Here is a 20,157-nt window from a genome sequence, read left to right on the forward strand (position 1 = left end):
GCAATGGGAAATCACCTCTGAACATTTCTTGCCTTGGACATCCTACAAGGGGGTCATAAGTAAGTTAAAGCTTTTTGGCACTTTACAAGTGCAGAACTTCTTAGGGCGATCTGTTGGCTCCTATATGTTGGATCTGTTTCAGTAGGCTTGCAAATCCCCGGCTGGGGGCAGGGGGTCCCCTGATTTGGAGGCTCTTCCCTCGCTGCAGGGGGGGGGGGAATGTCTGCTGGGCACTCCATTATACCCAATGGAGACCAGTCCCCATAGGGTGTAATGGAAAATCGATCCATGGGTATATGGGGACAGGCGGACTGTTATTTGAGGTAGATGCACCAATTTTTCAGCGTAACATATGGCACCTCTCCTCAAACAAAGCCCCACATTTCCAAAAGGTTGGACCAGGGATTTCAATTCTATGTGCCCAAGAGAAGATGCCCCCGCTCTTCACTATTTCCAATACAGGGAAGACATTTAAAAGGAGCGTGGTCCCTTTAAATGTGATGGTCGGAGCTCCCTTCAGAGTTCATTTGTGCTTGTCACACCCTTGCTACTGGCTCCACCCCCAAAGTTCCCAGATGTATCCTGAGTAGGTCCTGGCAACCCCAGCAGGTTTAGGAGCACTTCAATCTGTATTCAGTTGTGGCGTTACATCTACGTTCACCATGATACGCTTTTGAAAAGTTACTAGGTTTGTCAGTTTAAAGGCCATCTCAGCTCTATGACTGATTTCATGGTGAGCCTGTTCATGAAGGCCATGAACCTACATAGGAGCCATGTTGGCACCCTACCTTTTCCTGTACATGTCTCCTAATTTCAGAAGTGTCTGTATGTTTTCTTTTTGGTTCTTTGACAGCTTTCAATGAAACTTCTGTGGTTGAAAAAAAACCCCTATCAATGTTTAGGCTGTTACTGTGAGTTTTTTTCTGATCATTCCTGAGCTTGTCCTCCTTAACTGGCCGTAGTCCCCTGAACATAATCTCATGTGGTGGAAATTTTACAGCAATTGAGCCACTATTACAATGGCTTAGCTCCAAGCCCATCTTAATGGAGACCATGTGGATCAGAACCAATGCTCCCTCTAAGCTGCAGAGTCTTGTGAGCAAAAATTCTACTTTGTGAGCCACTGGCATTAAAGATGTGAGCTACTGCATAAATTAGTGTGCTTCTTCCTGAGCTAAGACAAAAATGTGTGAGCTGGAGGCTAAAAATCTGTGAGCTAGCTCACACTATCTCAGCTTAGAGAACCAACTACCAGAGGAGGTGCGAGCCCTAAATCAATTTTGCAGGGCTTGCAAAACCATCCTCTGTCAACTTGCATTTAAGATGGCACCCGAAGATGATGCCTAGCCATCCTATACACATTCTGAACTGTGGCACTTTAATTTAATTTATATTTGATACATTTTAATTGTTAGTTAACTTAATCTGAATTGTATCTAACTATTTTAATTGTTTTAATGTATTGATGGATTTTAGTGTAATCATGGTGTAAACCATGTCATGTGAGCCGCCCTGAGCACGCTTCGGTGGGGGAGGGCGGGATATAAGAATAAATTTATTATTATTATTATTATTATTATTATTATTATTAGAGGCAACACTGATCTGAACTACCCTTTGAGATCTCAGAAGGACAAAGGGTGAGGGGTTGTTTGGCTGGAGGGATTTTTAATGATATGTCACCATGAACACTTTTAAAGCTTCCTTGTACTGAATCAGACCCTTGGTCCTTGGTCCATCAAAGTCAGTATTGTCTACTCAGTCTGGCAGCAGCTCTCCAGGATCTCCAGCAGAGGTCTTTCATATCACGTACTGCCAGGTACTTCAATTGGAGATGCCCGGGATTGAACCTGGGTCCTTCTGTATACCAAACAGATGTTCTGTCACTGAGCCATGACCCCTCCCCTGAGCCACAGCCCATCCCTATGAACTTTACTGTTTTCAGCTGGAACAACAACATGTTTCAGAGCCCCTTTCCCAGAGAAAGCCCCACCTTCCAGTTCTTTGAATTTCCCCTCCTTCTAAACTTTCCTCCCTAAAGCCTCAATATTGAATACAACTTATTTTATTGTATAATGTTCCTTGTTTCTTCCACATTTGGGAGATTTGGGGAAACCAGCCAGAGGTACAGACAGGGTTGCCAGCTCTAGGTTAGGAAATACCTGGAGGTTTGGGGGGAGGGTTTGAAGTCTGGGGAGGACAGAGGTTGGGGAGAAGAGGAACTTTGGTTGGATATAATATCGTGGTTACTTCTATTAATATTCTGCAAATATGCAATTACACTGACTGACCTAATCTTAACAAGAAAAAAGAAAGGAAAAGTCCCCTGTGCAAGCACCAGTTGTTTCCGACTCTGGGGTGACGCTGCTTTCACAATATTTTCATGACAAACTTTTTACCAGGTGGTTTGCCATTGCCTTCCCCAGTCATTTACACTTTTCCCCCAGCAAGCTGGGGACTCATTTTACCGACCTCGGAAGGATGGAAGGCTGAGTTAACTTCGAGCCAGCTACCTGAAAACCCAGCTTTCGCCGGGGATCGAACTCAGGTCATGAGCAGAACTTAGGACTGCAGTACTGCAGCTTTAACACTCTGCACCACAGTCCTCAATATCCTTTCTTATTTCTTTTTTAGAGGCAGTTATCATTTCTTTCACCCCCTTCATTATCCTAGCTTCCATTGCATCTAATTGGGCTTGCATTTTCTCTATTGAAGCAGACCGAGCACGAGTTTGTTTCGGGTCTGACATGTAAAAAAAGATAAAAAATTTTGATCTCACCAAATTAAATTTGAATCATCAGGTTTGATAAAGTGAAGCTTGCCCTTTCCAATGCACCCAATTTCACTGTCCTCTGAGCCTCCGAGGCTCAGATATTAATGTTTAAAGCTTTTATTTCTCCCAAAATGGCAGTCGCAACTTTTGCTTCACTTTAAAAAAAAATTCTTTTTTCCCTTTAACCAGTTCAAATCTTCTTAGCTACTATCCAACAGTAGTAATTTTTAATTGCCAAAACTGTAACTCCACCAATTTTTAATGTCCCAGTCACTTTAAAAACGTTGTTAAAACTTAGTCCTTCCAACAACAATGGCCACCAATGTTTCTCTCTGGTATTATAATCCTAGAGTAGGCTGTTTACTTCGTTGACTTCCTTCTTCTTCCTCCAATACTTCCTGCTTTTCTTGCCTTCAAATCTCATTTCACTGGTAGAGAAATCTCACGATATCTCTGTAACGATGGGGCTGCCTCCTCAACCACAGATAGATTAAACAATAAATTCCTTTCTTCTTTTAACACTCTCTTTTAAGTTTACAAAGTTCAAATTTAGCCCCTTATCTTCTCCTTTCAGGCTTTCAGTATTTCCAACTCCCACCTTTTACTTTTGTTTTGTTTAACTTTGATTAGTCCCGGAATGAAGAGATAGCAATCAATACCTTTTTTACGTAGTTTATCCAAATCAACACCAGTCCTTTGTAGATTAGATGTTTAAAATTGTAAAAGAAGTTTTGGATCCTGTTGAGCTTATGCCAAATTGATGACTCTGGAAACTTCTGCAGACAATGAATATGCAACTTCTCTCTGGAGATCTCTCAAAGGAGCCCCCTCCCCCCCCTCGGGACTCCCTTTCAGCCAAGGTAAGTCTCCTCAAAGTATCTGTGCATATCTTGGACAATTCTCTAGTAAAAGGCATTAATTTGCCTTTTACTACCCTGAACAGAAGTGCCAGCCTGCCCTATTAGGGAAAGCAACTCAGCTTATCATTTTCCAACCCCGGAACTCAAAAAAAGAATTAAAAAAAGAAATAGAGAATCTCAGAAATGACACTGTGGTAATAACAAAGAAAGTACAAGAAGTGGAAGAGAGAGTGAAAACACATGACTCCACCTTGTTAAAATTACAAGAAAAAGTGACAATTCATGACTGCAAACTGATGGAAACTCAGATCCGTCTGAGAGGTGTACCTGAAGATGAAGAATCAGACCTGAAAGAATATATAATAAAAATAATTGCAGAATTTTTGGAGGAAGTTCCTGAAGGGAATAGAAATATGTATGACTATGCAAAAAAGAACAATCTGCCAAGAGATGTGGTCATAAGATTTATGACAAAAGAAATGGTGGGAAAGATCATGAATAAAAACTTTGAGAAGTCATTGATAGTGGGAGGCAGTAGAATAAGAATTATGAAAGAACTACCAAGACAAGTGCTAACTGATAGAAAAGCATATAAAAAATTGACAGAAAAATTACATGACAATGGAATGAGGTACAGATGGATAATACCTGAAGGTTTGAGCTTTGAACTTCAAGGGAAAAGGATTACAATCACAAATACACAGGAACTGCCTAGATTTTATGAAGAAAATAAAGAATTTGCACCATAATGGATTACAAATTGATATCTTGGAATGTAAATGGACTAAATTCACCACAAAAAAGAAAGGCAACGTTTCATTGGATAAAAAAAAATAGGAATAGTAGAAGCGTATTTGCAGAAGATTAAAATAGCACCCTTAACTGATTATATGGAAAAAGTTTTGAATGATCCAATTGAAAAAAATAGAAATTGAAGTAGCGATTAATGCAATGAAAATTGGAAAGGCACCTGGACCAGATGGATTTACGGCAAAATTTTTTAAAACATTTAAAGAAGAATTAATACCGAAACTTCAAAAATTAATGAATGTGATAAGAATAAATGGGAAAATACCAAAAACATGAAAGGAAGCCATAATTCCGTTGATTCCAAAGGAAGATAGAGATGTCACTAATGTAAAGAACTATAGACCAATCTCATTATTAAACAATGATTATAACTTTTAGACAAAAAACTTAGCAGAACGGCTTAAACAATATCTAATAAACTTTATAAAGGAAGACCAAGCGGGTTTTCTCCCTAAAAGGCAAATAAGAGACAATATTAGAACTGCTGTAAATATTGTAGAATACTATGAAAGACATCCAGAGAAGGAAGTTGCATTATTCTTTGCGGACGCAGAGAAAGCCTTTGATAATTTGAATTGGGACTTTATGTTTGCAGTAATGGAGAAAATAAAATTGGGGGAAAACTTTATAAGAATAATAAAAGCAATTTATACTGAACAACGTGCAAGGTTATGTATAAATGCAGATCTTACAGAAGAAATGACAATCAGCAAAGGTACAAGGCAAGGTTGTCCACTTTAACCATTGTTGTTTATAATGGCTCTTGAAATCTTATTACTACAAATACGAGATGATGAAGAAATTGAAGGAACGAGAATTAAAGGATTTTCCTATAAATATAGAGCATTTGCAGATGATATAATGTTTGTAAATGAAAATCCTATGCAAGTAACACCTTTGTTGTTAGCCAAAATACAAGATTTTGGAGAATTGGCGGGACTTTATGTTAATAAAGAAAAGTCAAAAATTTTGTGTAAAAATATGCAAGTAAGTAAACAAAAGGAATTGCAGAGATTAACGGGATGTGAAGTTACCCCTAAAGTAAAATATTTGGGCGTGGAAAAAACAATGAAGAATATTGATCTGTTTAAAAACAATTATGAAAAGTTATGGCGTAAAATGGACGAAGATATGATAAAATGGAACAAGCTTAATTTGTCATTGCTTGGTAGAATAGCTGCAGTTAAGATGAACATTTTGCTGATAATAATGTATTTGTTTCAAACTATTCCGATTATGAAAGACAGTAAACAATTTAATAAATGGCAAAGAAAGATTTCAGAATTTGTATGGGCCGGGAAAAAACCAAGGATTAAAATGAAAGTTTTAACAGATGCTAAAGAAAGAGGAGGATTCAACTACCAGATTTAAGATTATATCTTGAAGCAGTTTGTCTAGTGTGGATAAAAGATTGGGTGATGCTGTTGAATAAAAAACTTTTAACGTTGGAAGGTCATGGAAATAAATTCGCTGGCACGCTTATATGTACTATGGAAATAAAAAGTCGGATGGTTTTTTTTCTCACCATTATATAAGAAATAATCTACTAAATATTTGGATGAAGTACAAGAAATATGGCGATGAGAGAAAACCACTATGGATAGTGCCAGCAGAAGTAATAACAATAACAGCTGAAACTGGAGAGGATAAAGGGATGTCATATAACCAATTACTAAAAATACAAAGCGGTAAAATAGAATTGAAAACTGCTGAAGAGTTGAATAATAAATATGATTGGTTTCAAATGCAACAAATAAAAAGTTTGGTGGAAAGCGATGTTAAAACTGAAGGAATAAGACAAGAACAAACAGAAATGGAAAAAGTTCTGCTTGGAGATAATGAAAAATTAATTTTGAAAATCTATGTTACTTTTAAAATGGTCTGCGGAAGATGAAATAATGAAATCTCAAATAGTTAAGTGGGCAATTAATGTAAATAAAGAAATACAGATGGACACATGGGAATATTTGTGGAAGAACTCTATGAAACTCTCAACATGTCAGAGTATTAAAGAAAATTGTTTTAAGATGATTTACAGATGGTATATTACTCCTAAAAAGTTGGTAAAGATGAACAATAAGATGCCAGACAGATGTTGGAAATGTAAAAAACATGAAGCTTCTTTCTACCATATGTGGTGGACTTGTGAAAGAGCGAAAAAGTATTGGCAGATGATTCAACAAGAGATTTCTAAGATCTTGGGATACGAATTTAACAAAGTTGCAGAGACTTTTCTGTTGGGATTACAAAGGGAAAAATTTCCAAAAGAATAGAGAATTTTAATCTGGTACTTGCTCTCAGATGCTAGGACATTGTATGAGCAGTTGTGGAAGCAAAAAAACCCCTAGAGAAATGGGATTGGATTGTAAAAGTTATGACATGGAGTGAAGTGGACAAGTTAACAAGAACCTTAAGAGACTATGATTTAGAAGTATTTAAGATGGAGTGGGAAAAATTTAGAAGATACATAGAAAAAGAGTGGAAAATAAAAGGACATTGGATAATTTTTGATAATGACTAAGTATAAGAGGGAGGAGGATATTAATTTTGGTTCTTATTAATTAAGGGTACCTTTAATATTAAGATTTTAAGTATATAACACCAGCGGAGGTCAGGTAACAGGGGGAGGAGGGTAGAAAGTAATATATGGGATAGATTTAAAAAAGTAATTATTAATGATGTAAGAAATTGAAATTTATTACCATATGTTACTAATAAAATTGTTTGAAACACAAACACTCTGCGCCACAGGGCTCTTCAATCTTAACAAACCAGTATTATATTGCTATACAGAGTGAGTGATTGGGACACCATCAGCAGCCAGGAAAAAAAAATACACAGCTCTCTGGGACATAGGGTTGCCAGCTCTGGGCTGGAAAATACCTAGAGATTTCAGTGGGTGGAACCAGGGGTTTCGGGGAGAGGAGGGGAGGACCTTCAGTAGGGTATAATGCCATAGAGTCCACCCTCCAGAGCAGCCATTTTCTCCAGAACTGATCTTGATTGTCTGGAGATTAGCTGTAATTGTGGGAGATCTCCAGGTGCCACCTGGAGGCTAGCAACCCTAGCTACAGAAGAAATTTGCAGGAGTGGAGCGGGGATGATGGGCAGAAAGAGTGCTCCTTTAAGCACAAAGTAGGAGTCAAAAAAGCACCTTTAAGACCAACAAAGCTTTATTCAGAATGTAAGCTTTTGTATGCATGTATACTTCTTCGGACGAGGGGATAGGGTACATTCTGAATAAAACTTTGTTGGTCTTAAAGGTGAAACTTGACTCCTAATTTGTTCTACTGTGTCAGACCAACATGGCTGCCCACTTTGACTGTATGCTCTCTTTAGCCTCACAGATGCCCTAATTAATGGATAAAATATTAATAAATTAAACATTTCTTCTGGACTTAAAAAAACTTATCTGTTTTGTGAACTGAATTTCATGCAAGAGGGAATGTTGAGGGGAGAGGAGAAACTAGCTGTGACTATTTCATGGAGGGTAAAATGTTGCCAATCTCCAGCTGGGGCCTGGAAATCACATGGAGATAGAGCTGATTGTCAGATGACATATATCTTTTCCCTTAGAGAAAATGTCTGCTGCGGAGACTGGTCTCTATGACATAATATCCTGATGAGGTCCTGCCCCTACCCAAATCTCGCCCTCCTCAGGCTCCACCCCAAAGTCTCCAGGTATTTCCCAACCCAGAGCTGGCAACCCAGCAGACTGTGGGCTCATCCCTGAAACACGAAAACCCATTCATGTTCTGTCTTTTAATTTATCAAGCGTTAGAATTCTGTGCACAATTACATGAGAACAATTCTCTTGACATTCAGTCACACTTCCATGCGAGTGAAGCAGCATAGGATTGTCCTGTGAATTAAATGTTTTAAAAAGTATTTGCATTGTTTTGCAATTACTGGATTATTAAAGGTAAAGGTGCAAGCATCTGGTCTTTATGGATCCATGAAGTGATGTCACATCACAACGTTTTCTTGGGACACTTTTTACGGGATGCTTTTTCATTGCCTTTCCCTGTCATCTACACTTTCCCTCCAGCAAGCTGGGTTCTCATTTTACCAACCTTGGAAGGATGGAAAGCTGAGTCAACCCTGAGCCGGCTGCCTGAACCCAGATTCCGCTGGGATTGGTTGTGAGCAGAGCTTGGACTGCAGTACTGCAGTTTACCACTCTGTGCCATGGTGCTCCTTGCTGGATTATTACCAATATGTAAAATGTTTATATGTAAAAGTGAAAATGGTTGTTGTCCAAAGTATGTGATTTTTAAAAAAATGTTTTGTGACTGGCAGATCTGTGACCTTCCTTTTCATGTTGGAATTCTAATTCTCTAAGCAGAAGGCCTGAAGAACTGGGACAATTACTTTAGTGCTCTACTTATCACACACAACTCCTCATGCATTCCGCTGCTTTAAATGATTCACGCATTTTCAAAGCATTTTATTTTAAAAGTTTGACAACATAAACCATCCAGTTCCCCAAATTTGCTGCTGCATATAAAGCAAAGGCTTGTCTAGTCCAATTTATCTGTAATAAATTGGTGAGATTATTAGCAAGAATTAACATTGAGAAATGGTTGCTTCAGCTTGTTCATCTTTTTTCACAGACAATGATTAAGCATTCAAACGTTATAACCTGCAAAATGAAACGCAATAATACAATTTCTGAGCTAACAATAAACTCCAGAAGTTAGACTGTACGATACAATATGATATCGTAGGTTGATAATAAAATATTTCCAATTCCCAGCCATCCAATCTTCCAAAACTAATTTAGACAATTGCAAAAGGAATTATCCTGACAACCTTGCTTGCAATTTCAGTTTGCTGCAAATTTGGAATTATCCTGTATCCCAATAATATCTATTCCTTCCCCACAGGAAGCAATGATGGTTCTTAAGATAGAGAAATACTTCAGTCTCCCCCAACCCCAAGATCGCAGGCCTCTGTTAATCACCCCAGCTTGCCCGTACAACATCATCTGCCAGTTAACCATCCTCTCAATCCTCTCCTACAGAACCGCCTTCTGCCAAATGGTACTGGTTGACATATTTCCACATCAACACACGAGAGTCTTTCCAATTAGTGCCTCTGAGGTTTAGTTAAACAGGCCACATTTTTTTTAAAAAAAGCAACAAAAATTGTGTCTTTTATAGCGGTACATAATTTTCATTTCATTTTATTCGATTTATATCCCGCCCTCCCCACTGAGGGTGGCTCACAACATAAAATTCTAACAATAAGATTAATGAATATTAAAATACATTAAATAGTTTACAGCAGTTAAAACAAGAAAACGATCTATCAATGTGCTAGCCGACAACCTTCCTTTGGGGTTTTTCAGGTACCGGTATATGCCAACCGGAAGAGGACTGTCTTACAGGCCCTGCGGAACTACCCAAGGTCCCGCAGGGCCCTCCCTCTTCCGGTAGCTGGTTCGAAAAGGCCCTGTCCCTGGTTGACTTCATACGGACCTCCTTCGGCCCGGGGATTGTTAGTAGATTCTCAGAACCAGATCTAAGCATTCTCTGGGGAACATGTAGGGCGAGACAGTCCCTAAGGTAGGCAGGTCCCAGGCCATATACGGCTTTAAAGGTAATAACCAGCACCTTCTACCGAACCCGGTATATTATTGGCAGCCAGTGCAGTCCCCGGAGCACCGGCTGAATGTGCTCCCACCTGGGGAGCCCTAATAACAGCTGGCCGGCGGCATTCTGCACTACCTGCAACTTCCGGGTTCGGCACAGGGGCAGCCCCATGTAGAGGGCATTACAGTAGTCCAACCTTGAGGTGACCGTTGCATGGATAATAAAAAGGCCACAACAGTATAATGTTTTATAGTGAAGCATGATTTTTAAAATTGTTTACCAACAGTGATATTGGATTGGATCCAGCAGAGAAGTTAATGGAAAGAGTCGGCAAAGTACAGCTTTCCTCACCTTCCAGTTTTCCAAGCAGTTTGCTGTTCAGATTGAAAAATCCTCTGGGATCCACTACAGCATGGGGCGCTGCAATGATGAGGGACAATTGGGGAATCACTCCCCCCACTTCCACTAGCAGTTTGCATCAGCCTCCCCTCCAGTCTCCCACACTGCAATATTTGTACCTTAATACATTTTGTTCACAAGACTCTCCTAACCCCTCTGTTTTTAGAGAAATGGCAGCCAGCTTGGGATAGATGGGCAGAGATGACCAGCCTCTACTGTGATTTTTTTTTTATGGAATTCAACCATTTCTTCTAAGACACTTTACAGCAAACTTTTGAGAAGACTATGCAATAGCCATCAAATGGCATTAGTCATTAGTCTGTTTGGGGCAGTCTAGGCCAATTGTAATGAATGGAGGTTGCTGTAGTTTTGGAAGATTTGGGCTGTTAGAGTTGCCAGCAGGCCTGGAGGAAAAAAAGCCCTGCCCCTTTAACAGAGTCTTATTAGGATGTTAATTACCAGGTGATTTTATTTATCTCCCTGCCCTGGAAGCCTCTATTTAAAGGGACAGGGCATTTTTCTCACCAGACCTATTGACAAACTGTGTGTGTGTTAAGTGCCATCAAGTCATTTCCAACTTACGGTGACCGAAAACATCCAAACTGTTGTGGCTTCTTCTTTAGTCCTATCTATTTCTGAAATTAGAACTAATATCTGAAATTAGAATTAACATTTGATCTGCATATGCAATTGAATCACATAATGCAGAGTTCCTTAGACAGTATGATAACAGGGATGTCAAAAAGGGAACTGAAGTCTTTCATTGATAGTTAGAGGAACACCATGCCATCACAGTGGTCATGTGAAGAGATTATAACAGCTTGCCAACTGAGGATATTGTGGTCTGTGTCTCATATCAGGCCTTGAATTCAGCTGCAGCTCACAGGAGCACAGCTCCTGAACCTTTCTGAGGGTCCCCCTCTTCCTCTCCACTTACCTACCTTCTCCATTGAATAGTAGGTGCAGTTGCATAACAATCCCTGGATGAGCTCCACCACCTATTTTTCTACAAAATGACCCCTGTATAGCATGCATTAATAAAAGATTCTTAGACCAAGGTGCCAAGGTTCCCTTCAACCAATGTATGTCGATCAGTTTCTCATTGTATTTGCTAACTCTGCAGACACATGAATGAAGTAAAATCATGAGTACTGGGTATTATTTGGAGTTATTTCAACTCCTGTTGAAAATAATTAAAAATAAGTCATGGAAATATCAAATTTCAAGAACTGAAGTCTTTCATTGATATAATTTCCTCTGTGGTACCCCATATTATAACAGAAATACAAAAATGTGTTTACTTTGTTAGAGGAACATTTTGAATGAAACCATAATTGAATAAAACATTACTGTTATCTGGCGGAGAGCTAAATGCCAAAAGTGTTTGTAACAGTATATTTGTTCTGTTTTCTCCTCTCCACAGGCCTGGAGCTCCCTTTTATGATGATGCCCCACCCGCTCATCCCTGTCAGCCTGCCCCCTGCATCCGTCACCATGGCAATGAGTCAAATGAACCACCTTAGCACCATTGCAAACATGGCCGCCGCAGCACAAGTACAGAGTCCTCCCTCAAGAGTTGAGACGTCTGTTATTAAGGTGACTCCTTTTTTAAAAAAATGCTGTGGGTAGTTTTAATATCTCAAGCAACAGTCTTTTCTCAGGTATATATTCCCCCCCCCATCATAATGTTACCCAAAGAAGAGGTCTCCTAATTAGTTTGAAGAATTAGCTTTAAGAAGACAAAGCAAGGGAGGGTAACTGGGATCTCCACCTATGTTTACAGGGGGGGGGGGTTCCCTTAAGAAAACTCTTGAAATAAACCAGGCACATGTTCAGCCAGAAAGGTTTTTATTTAAAAGAGAAAGAATAAAAAAAATGCAAACAATAAAGTACACACAAGAGGGAACACAAGGAGGAGAGAGATTTCAGGAAGGGCAATAACCATTCTGAGAGAGGTCCATGGAAGCAGAAAAACAATTAGTGTTTTGTGAAGAGCCCAACAAAATGGGGGTGAATGTAGAGGATCCACACACTGCTGGGAAGCAGAGTGATTCTGACATAGGGTAAAATGTGCCCTCTGGCAAGAATGGTGTGTTTGACAAAAAAAAAATAGCAATGGGCTTTTCTGAGTTGGGCAAAAAGGTAGGAGAGACTTTGAAGGGTTTTTCTGAGGTGGACTATAGGTGTGAACAGAGTTGATGACCCTGCAAGTACAAGGTGGGAAAAAGTACTTGGTTTGATTAATACAATTAAGTGTTGCTTAATTAAGGCGGGTGCAAGGAAGTGAGGCTGGGTGTTGATGAGATTAGTCCCAGGTGAGTCAGTAGGTTCTTGGAAGACCCATTGTCCTAAATTGTGCTTCTTTGTTAGCTAGTGAGCCACTCTTACACTTCTAAACTATATTTCCAGGCTTGTCTCTGACTGGCATCCATTTTGGGTCAAGCAGTGTCTTGCCCTTTTTTTGAGGTGATATTTTAAGAAAGATGTTTATGGATCTTCTTCATGGTCTCTGTGCTTCACACTCATGGGATAGAGCGCCTGCGCCGATCCCTGAATCAGTACATAAAAAGCCCGGGATTTTTTCGCGCTCGGCACCAACAGGCATGCGCAGGCATCCCAGTGCGCATGCTCGCCAGCGCCAGCGCGAGGATCCCGCCAGTTCCTTTCTGACCGCTGCGCTGAGAGGATCTCCTTTCGTGTCCCCAGTCAGTAAAGTAATTTTAGGATTGTCTTTCTTGTTGTATATAGCCCGTTTGTTATTTTCTTAGTGTAGTTAGTTAGTTGCTAGATAGTTAGTATTATCCGAGAGCTACTGTTTGCTGATGATGCTGCACTCGTCTCCCACTCGGTATCCGCTCTGCAGCATATGACGTCCTGCTTTGCAGAGGCTGCCAAGCTATTCGGCCTAGAAGTTAGTCTGAAGAAGACAGAGGTTCTCCACCAGCCTGCACCCCAGGAAGATTATCACCCTCCTTGCATCACTGTGGGTGAATCAGTTTTGAAGACAGTCCAGCAGTTCAGCTACCTGGGGTGCATCATCTCCTCAGACGCCAAGATCGACAAGGAGATTGACATTAGACTGGCAAAGGCAAACCGTGCATTTGGCCGACTGCATAAAAGAGTATGGAGCAACAAGCATCTGAAAAAAGGCACAAAGATCAATGTTTACAAAGCAGTTGTGATGACAACCCTCATTTACGGCTCCGAATCATGGGTTTTATACCGTCATCACCTGCGACTCCTTGAGCGCTTTCATCAGCGCTGCCTTCGCACCATCCTCAACATCCACTGGAATGACTTTGTGACCAATACTGAAGTCCTCAAGCGGGCGGAGGTTACAAGCATCGAGGCACTGCTGTTGAAGACGCAGCTGCGCTGAGCAGGGCATATTTCCAGGATGGAAAACCACCGCCTTCCCAAGATTGCCCTGTATGGCGAACTTTCCACCGGCCATCGAAATAGAGGGGCACCAAAGAAGAGGTACAAGGACTCCTTGAAGAAATCCCTTGGTACCTGTTGCATCAACCATCATCAGTGGTCTGACCTAGCCTCAGATCGCAAAGCATGGAGGCACACCATCCACCAGGCTGTCTCTTCCTTTGAGAACGTACGCATAGCTGGTCTTGAGGACAAAAGGAGATTGAGGAAGAATCGTACTGCTACAGCACCAACCCCAAATCAGACTTTTCCCTGCAGCCACTGTGGCCGGACCTGCCTGTCCTGCATTGGTCTTGTCAGCCACCAGCGAGCCTGCAGCAGACGTGGACTACTGCACCTTAATCTTCATTCACAAAGTCAAGCCGAGAGAGAGAGAGATAGTTAGTATTGTAAAAAAATAAATAAATGTTGGACTTGCCCTTCAGGGCCCCATTTCCCCCCTCAGAGACTTTCCTGGGTGGGTTTTTTCCTTGGCATCTACGGAAAGACGTTGGGGTCTTTTTAAGAGGTGCTGCTCCTGTGGGAAGAAGATTGCCCCCTCAACGGCCATTCCCTCTGTCTCCTTTGTTTGGGCGAGGGACATCGTGTGGATTCTTGCTCACGCTGTCTGAGTTTTTCCAAACAAACTCACATGAATTGAGCAGCGAGGCTTTCGGCTGCATTGATTCAGTCGGCACTTCATCCTCAAAAGACAACATCGGGCCCGTAGGTACCGATGGGAGAGGTCGCAGCCCCGATGGTCACATCAGCCGATACATCGCCGATCAGGACCGAGATGCCAGTCGAGCGTGGGTGTTTCACAAAGCGACCTTCTGAAGGATCAGTGGACACCCCAGCTAAAAAGCGTCTGGATGACTCGGGGACCCGATCATCCGCACCGAAGAAGGTGAAATCTAAGGAGAAGAGGAAGAAGAGGTCATCCCGCACTCCTTCCCCTTCTCATGATGCTTCGACATCGATGTCGACAGCTCCACCGAGGAAGATCTTGGCGTCCCCACATCGTAGCCCTTCAGTGTCGAGAGGCAGTGCTTCGCATCAGTTGCGTCTATCGGCATCGGAGCAAGAGATCGACCTCACTCAGCGCTCCCATTCTTCAGGGTCGAGGCGTCGCAGTGAGAGCGACTCTGTCTCGGAGGTGAAGGTGTCGGCACCAATGGAGCCATTGGCACTGCTGGATCAGGCAAGAGGTTGGAGAGAGCTAGAACCAACTACCGTAGCCCACCGCTTCCACCGTGGGAGCACTGCCAGTGGCCTCCCTACGCCTATCCATACCCGTTGTACCAGTGGTACCCCCTTTGAGAGTTTGCAGACCGGGACCAGCAATCCGAAGCATCCCATATGTTGAGGTTTTCCCAGCATTCTAGGTGGTGTCCCTCGGCATCGATGTCCGTCCTGCCTGAAAGACGCGGTGAGGTAGTGGAGTAAGTCCAGCCTAAGTTGTCAGTGTCGATCCAGTCACCCGTCAGAGAGTCAATGCCGGTGCTATCAGAACATACTTTGTGGAGAGAGTCTTCATCGTTGGACTCCGAGGTCGGTACCGACGATCCGGACAGGGCTTTGGAACCTTCACCAGTGTCTCATACCTCTGAGGATCTTCCCATTTCACCATCGGAGGATCTAAAGTCGTATGGAGACCTGGTGAAGAGGATGGCACTCTCCCTCTCTCTCCCGGTGACACAACCGCAACCCATTGTAGATGACACCGTATTCGACATCATGCAGCGGGATACATCTACAGCGGTTGCCCTGCCTGTTACGAAGGTCATCTTACAGGCGGTGAAGGAGCCCTGGGCGAAGCCTGCTTCTACAGCTGTGTCATCAAGAAGGTTGGACTACATGTACCGCGTCCAAGAGGCAGGTGCTGAATTTCTCTTCACGCATCCAAAGCCCAATTCGGTGGTCGTATCCTCCTCATCAAAGGCCCACAAGACGCACTCCTCTCCACCAGACAAGGAGGGAAAGAAACTGGACAATGTTGGGAGGAAGTTTTACTCTGCTGGGGCGCTGGGAGTAAAGGTATCTAACTATGCTGCATGCATGGCTATATACCAATAGCCAGTGTGGGAACAACTTACCCCCCTCTTGTCTTCCTGAGTGAGGAGAATAGGTCTGCTGCAAAGAAGTTGCAGAAGGAAGGCTTTGCTGTAGCCAAACAACAACTGGCTGCAGCAAAGCATATGGTGGACGTCTCAGCAAGAACCATTACTTCTGCTGTCTTCTTCCGCCGCCACTCCTGGCTCAGGTCAAAGGTCCTCCAGCAAGACACCAGGGCCTTCGTTGAAGATCTTCCCTTCGAGGGCAAAGGCCTCTTCAGCTCGACTACCAACTGTCAGCGCAGGGTTCATTGAATCTTCAAAATAATAGAACTCTTTCTTTTGAAATAAGTTTCTTTTTATTGAATACACAATGTTACTACTGCAGAAGGTCTTTGAGAGTGATAACATACATTGAAAAGACACTAGCATTTATGGGGGCACATCAAAGGCAGGGGCCTCTAAATCATTCTCAAAACAAAGTTCTTTTCACACGCTGGCTATCTCCCTTCCTGGGCCATCCATCCTCCCCCCTTCGGCTGATGTCCTTGCCGTGGCTGGGAAGTGGCGGCTCCTCCCTTTGGTCTTCCCACCGTTTATGGCCTCTGGCGCCCTGCTCTCCCTCCCCCTGGTTGGCATACCTAACATTCTATCAAAGGGCCCTAGGGTTAGTTCTAAGCAAATAAACAGTATAGGCAATGTGGTTAGGATCAATATGATGCGATTGAACACAAGCTGACACCAACAATGTACTCCAGGAAATGGATAAAAGCATAAAAAGTTCCAGGAACCTGGGTGTCCCGGCATCTTCCAGAGCTACGAAACCAAAACAGTGGAAAAACCTTGGTCAAAGAAGCCATATCAAAAGTTCTCCCCGGAACAGCAGTGGAGATTTCACTCTGCCCAACCTGAGAGTAGGTCCCCATACAGGGGGAACAATGGAAACCGCTACACTTCTACACAGGCCACCAGCAAGTCCAAGGGCGCTCGCACTCAAAAGCAGGGCCTTTGGCTTTCTGGTAGCATGCGTCACCGTCCCCACTAATTCGTCTATCTGCCTCTGCTCATTCCTGTCGGCCTGGGAGTCCATCTCTATGGACAGGTGGGCACTTTACATCATTGCGGAAGGCTACAAAATAGATTTTGCTCAGATTCCAAAGCAATCTGTGGTAATCACCACACCCCCTTCCCCACCTCTGCTGGCAGAGGTGAGCAACCTCCTACAGAAACATGCCATAGAACGGGTCCCGGTGGAGGCTAGGATGAGAGGCTTCTACTCTTGTTACTTCCTGGTTCCCAAGCAGGACGGGGGTTTGAGACCAATCATGGACCTTCGGAATCTGAACAAGTTTATTCTGTACCAGAAGTTCAGAATGTCCACTCTGCAAACAATTCTGCCCCTCATCAACCAAGGGGACTGGATGGCAACGCTGGACCTCAAGGATGCATACTTCCACGTCAGCATCCATCCTACGTTCAGACGTTTCCTTCAGTTTGCAGTAGGTTCTCAACACTTCCAGTTCAAGGCCCTTCTGTTTGGCCTGTCCACTGCACCTCGGGTATTCACGAAGATGATGAGTGTTGTGGCTGCCCACCTCCGGCTTCAAGGGATAGTCGACTTTCCATATATCGACGATTGGCTCCTTGTGACGGAGTCGAAGGAAAATTTGTCAAACCATATTGCCACCACTCTTCGTCTTCTTCACACCTTGGGTCTGCAGGTCAATTTGGAGAAATCACACCTTACTCCATCACGGACAGTTCAGTTCATAGGGGCTTTGCTGGATACGAACCTTCATCGCGCTTTCCTGCCTCAGCAGAGAGCGATGGGCATTATCAACCTTGTTGAACTTCTGCAAAGTCGAAAGTGGGGCACAGCACAGCAGCTGCAGCGGATGCTGGGGCTGATGGCGGCGACTACAAGCGTGCTGATCTTTGCGAAGCTGAGGATGAGAGGCCTACAACTTTGGTTTCTTCGTCAGTTTCGACCGTTAAGGGACTCATCTCGAAAGAGGTTTGTAATTCCACCTGTGACACTTCAAACACTGCAGTGGTGGAAATCAAAGGACAACATTTGTCAGGGAGCTCCTGTACTAACAGTGATGATCACAATAGATGCGTCTTTATGGGGTTGGGGGGCCCACATGGACGCTCTGTGTGTGGGGGGCCCTTGGCCTTTGAAATTGATTCACTGCCATATAAATTACCTGGAACTGCTGGCAGTTCATTTTGCTCTTCGATCCTTCCGCCCCATGGTGCTCTGCTTACGGACAATACCACTGCCCTGTGTTACATCAACAGTCAGGGAGGGACAGTTTCTCGACGGCTCCGCACGCTGGCACTGGAACTGTGGTCAGAGTGCCTGGACCACGACATCTTTGTGAAGGCTGCGCATCTCCCAGTGGTGCTCAATCTGCAAGCAGACTCCCTCAGCAGGGGTGCGGCTTCCCTGCACGAGTGGGAGATACAGTGGCGCTTCCTTCAACCCGTGTTTCAGCTCTGGGGGTATCCTCAGATGGACGTCTTTGCCACAGCTGAGAACCGGAAGTGTCCTCTGTTCTGCTCCAGAGGGGGCTCGGATCCAGAGTCGTTGGGAGATGGTCTGCTGTTCCCATGGGAAGGTCGGTTCCTATATCTTTTCCCACCTCTGCCACTATTGACGAGGGTGGTCAACAAGATCACAAGAGAGAGACCATGCTGCATCCTGGTGACTCCGTGGTGGCCTCGGCAGAACTAGTTCTCGATCTTGCTCCAACTGGCGATGGGGGTCTTCTACCAGTTTCCGGCAGAACCGGATCTTCTGTCAGCTCAGGACGGTCATGTATTCCATCACAATGTGCCCCACCTGAAGCTGACAGCGTGGTTCATCGACCCTGTGAGTCAACTAGGACTTTAGATTGTGTGGAGATTGTGTTTGTGTGGAGATTGTGTTTGTGTTCACGTACTTTATGTTCACATGCTTTTCACAAGATTCAGTGCTGCAGGCTTTCTAATTGTAGAAAGAGGCGCCTCCTCTACTGGCTTGAAGGGAATAGAAGCTCTTAAATGGCCTCTAGAATCTCCATATCTGTTGACTTTGCTCTTCTGTAGCAGCCATGATGGAACCCTAGAGTTTTGAAGAAATTTTCTACTTTTATTTTTTTCCATCATTCATTTTGAATGGCAAGTAACAAACATGTATATTCTAGACTTCTCGCTTTTCTCTCCATGGTGCACCCCTGTTTCCACCTGTGGTGGTGGAAAGTACCATCAAGTTGTAGCCTATGAATGGCAACCCGGTAGAGTTTCAAAGGCAAGAGTCGTTCAGAGGTGGTTTGCCATTGCCTGCCTTGGTTTCACAGCCATAGAGTTCCTTGGTGGTCTCCCATCCAAGTACTGATCAGGACCGATTCTGCTTAGCTCCTGAGATTTGATGAGATCAGACAACCCTGGGCCTTTCAGGTCAAGGAATACTTCACCAGTGGTACTGAAAATATTGGGCTGGCCTTTCAGCAGTACATGTAAATCTACCATTCTCATTCTGAACTTTGTGCAAGTGAGAAGTGAAATTCTCCAAAGCGACTCTTTATTTCTGTCAGGTGCTAGATAGTGAGATTCATGTAATGAGGAACTCCCTCATCTCTCCTGGTAGAAGAGCTGAGCTGTTATGCCATCTTGCTGACCTTTCCCCACAACAGCTCTAAACCACTGCTGTTATCTTAAACTAGACAAAAAATCTTCAGATGCCATTCTGCCATTAAGTACTATTCCATTTCCCACAGATAAGAAGCTGGGAGAATGCTCAAAACAAATCTTACAATTCTATTTTTAACGCTTTCAACAGAAAGACAAATGAAATACAAACTGGGTGGGGGGGAATAAAGCAGAGGAAGATATTTTATCATACCTGATGTGACTTTCTGAAACTAGATGAAGATGAAATGTTATTTTTTGGAGGAGGACACTGAGATCTGTGAGCTGGAGGACTCAGTGGAGTTCAGGAATGAGCAGGGACAAACAGACTTTGACAATGGTAAATCACAGTGAGCATGACAGTTGCGACCTACGCCTGCTTTAGACAGGGGATACCTTTCATCAGTTCTCCAAGGCTCAGAAAGCCAAGCTTGTTAGCAACCTTGGCTCCCCCCTCCAGCAAAAAAAGAACCCCAGAAACATGTACAAATAATATAAAAGACACATTGAAATAAATGCTTGTGGCAATGTATTTCTTGTGTTATACCCAGGACAATATCAAAAACAGTATCAAAATC

General features: G+C 43.1%; 1 protein-coding gene across 1 annotated transcript in view; it reads left to right on the top strand.

The window, feature by feature from the left end:
- DACH1 (dachshund family transcription factor 1) overlaps nucleotides 1-20,157 on the top strand; it is a 653,381-nt gene that overhangs the window by 429,170 nt on the left and 204,054 nt on the right. The window contains exon 6 of the mRNA XM_060235063.1: nucleotides 11,860-12,032. Coding sequence (XP_060091046.1) covers nucleotides 11,860-12,032 — 173 coding nt within the window. The remainder of the gene's footprint in view (nucleotides 1-11,859; nucleotides 12,033-20,157) is intronic.

This window comes from Heteronotia binoei, chromosome 3 (genome assembly GCF_032191835.1).
Source record: "Heteronotia binoei isolate CCM8104 ecotype False Entrance Well chromosome 3, APGP_CSIRO_Hbin_v1, whole genome shotgun sequence".
In the NCBI taxonomy this organism is placed as follows: domain Eukaryota; kingdom Metazoa; phylum Chordata; class Lepidosauria; order Squamata; family Gekkonidae; genus Heteronotia; species Heteronotia binoei.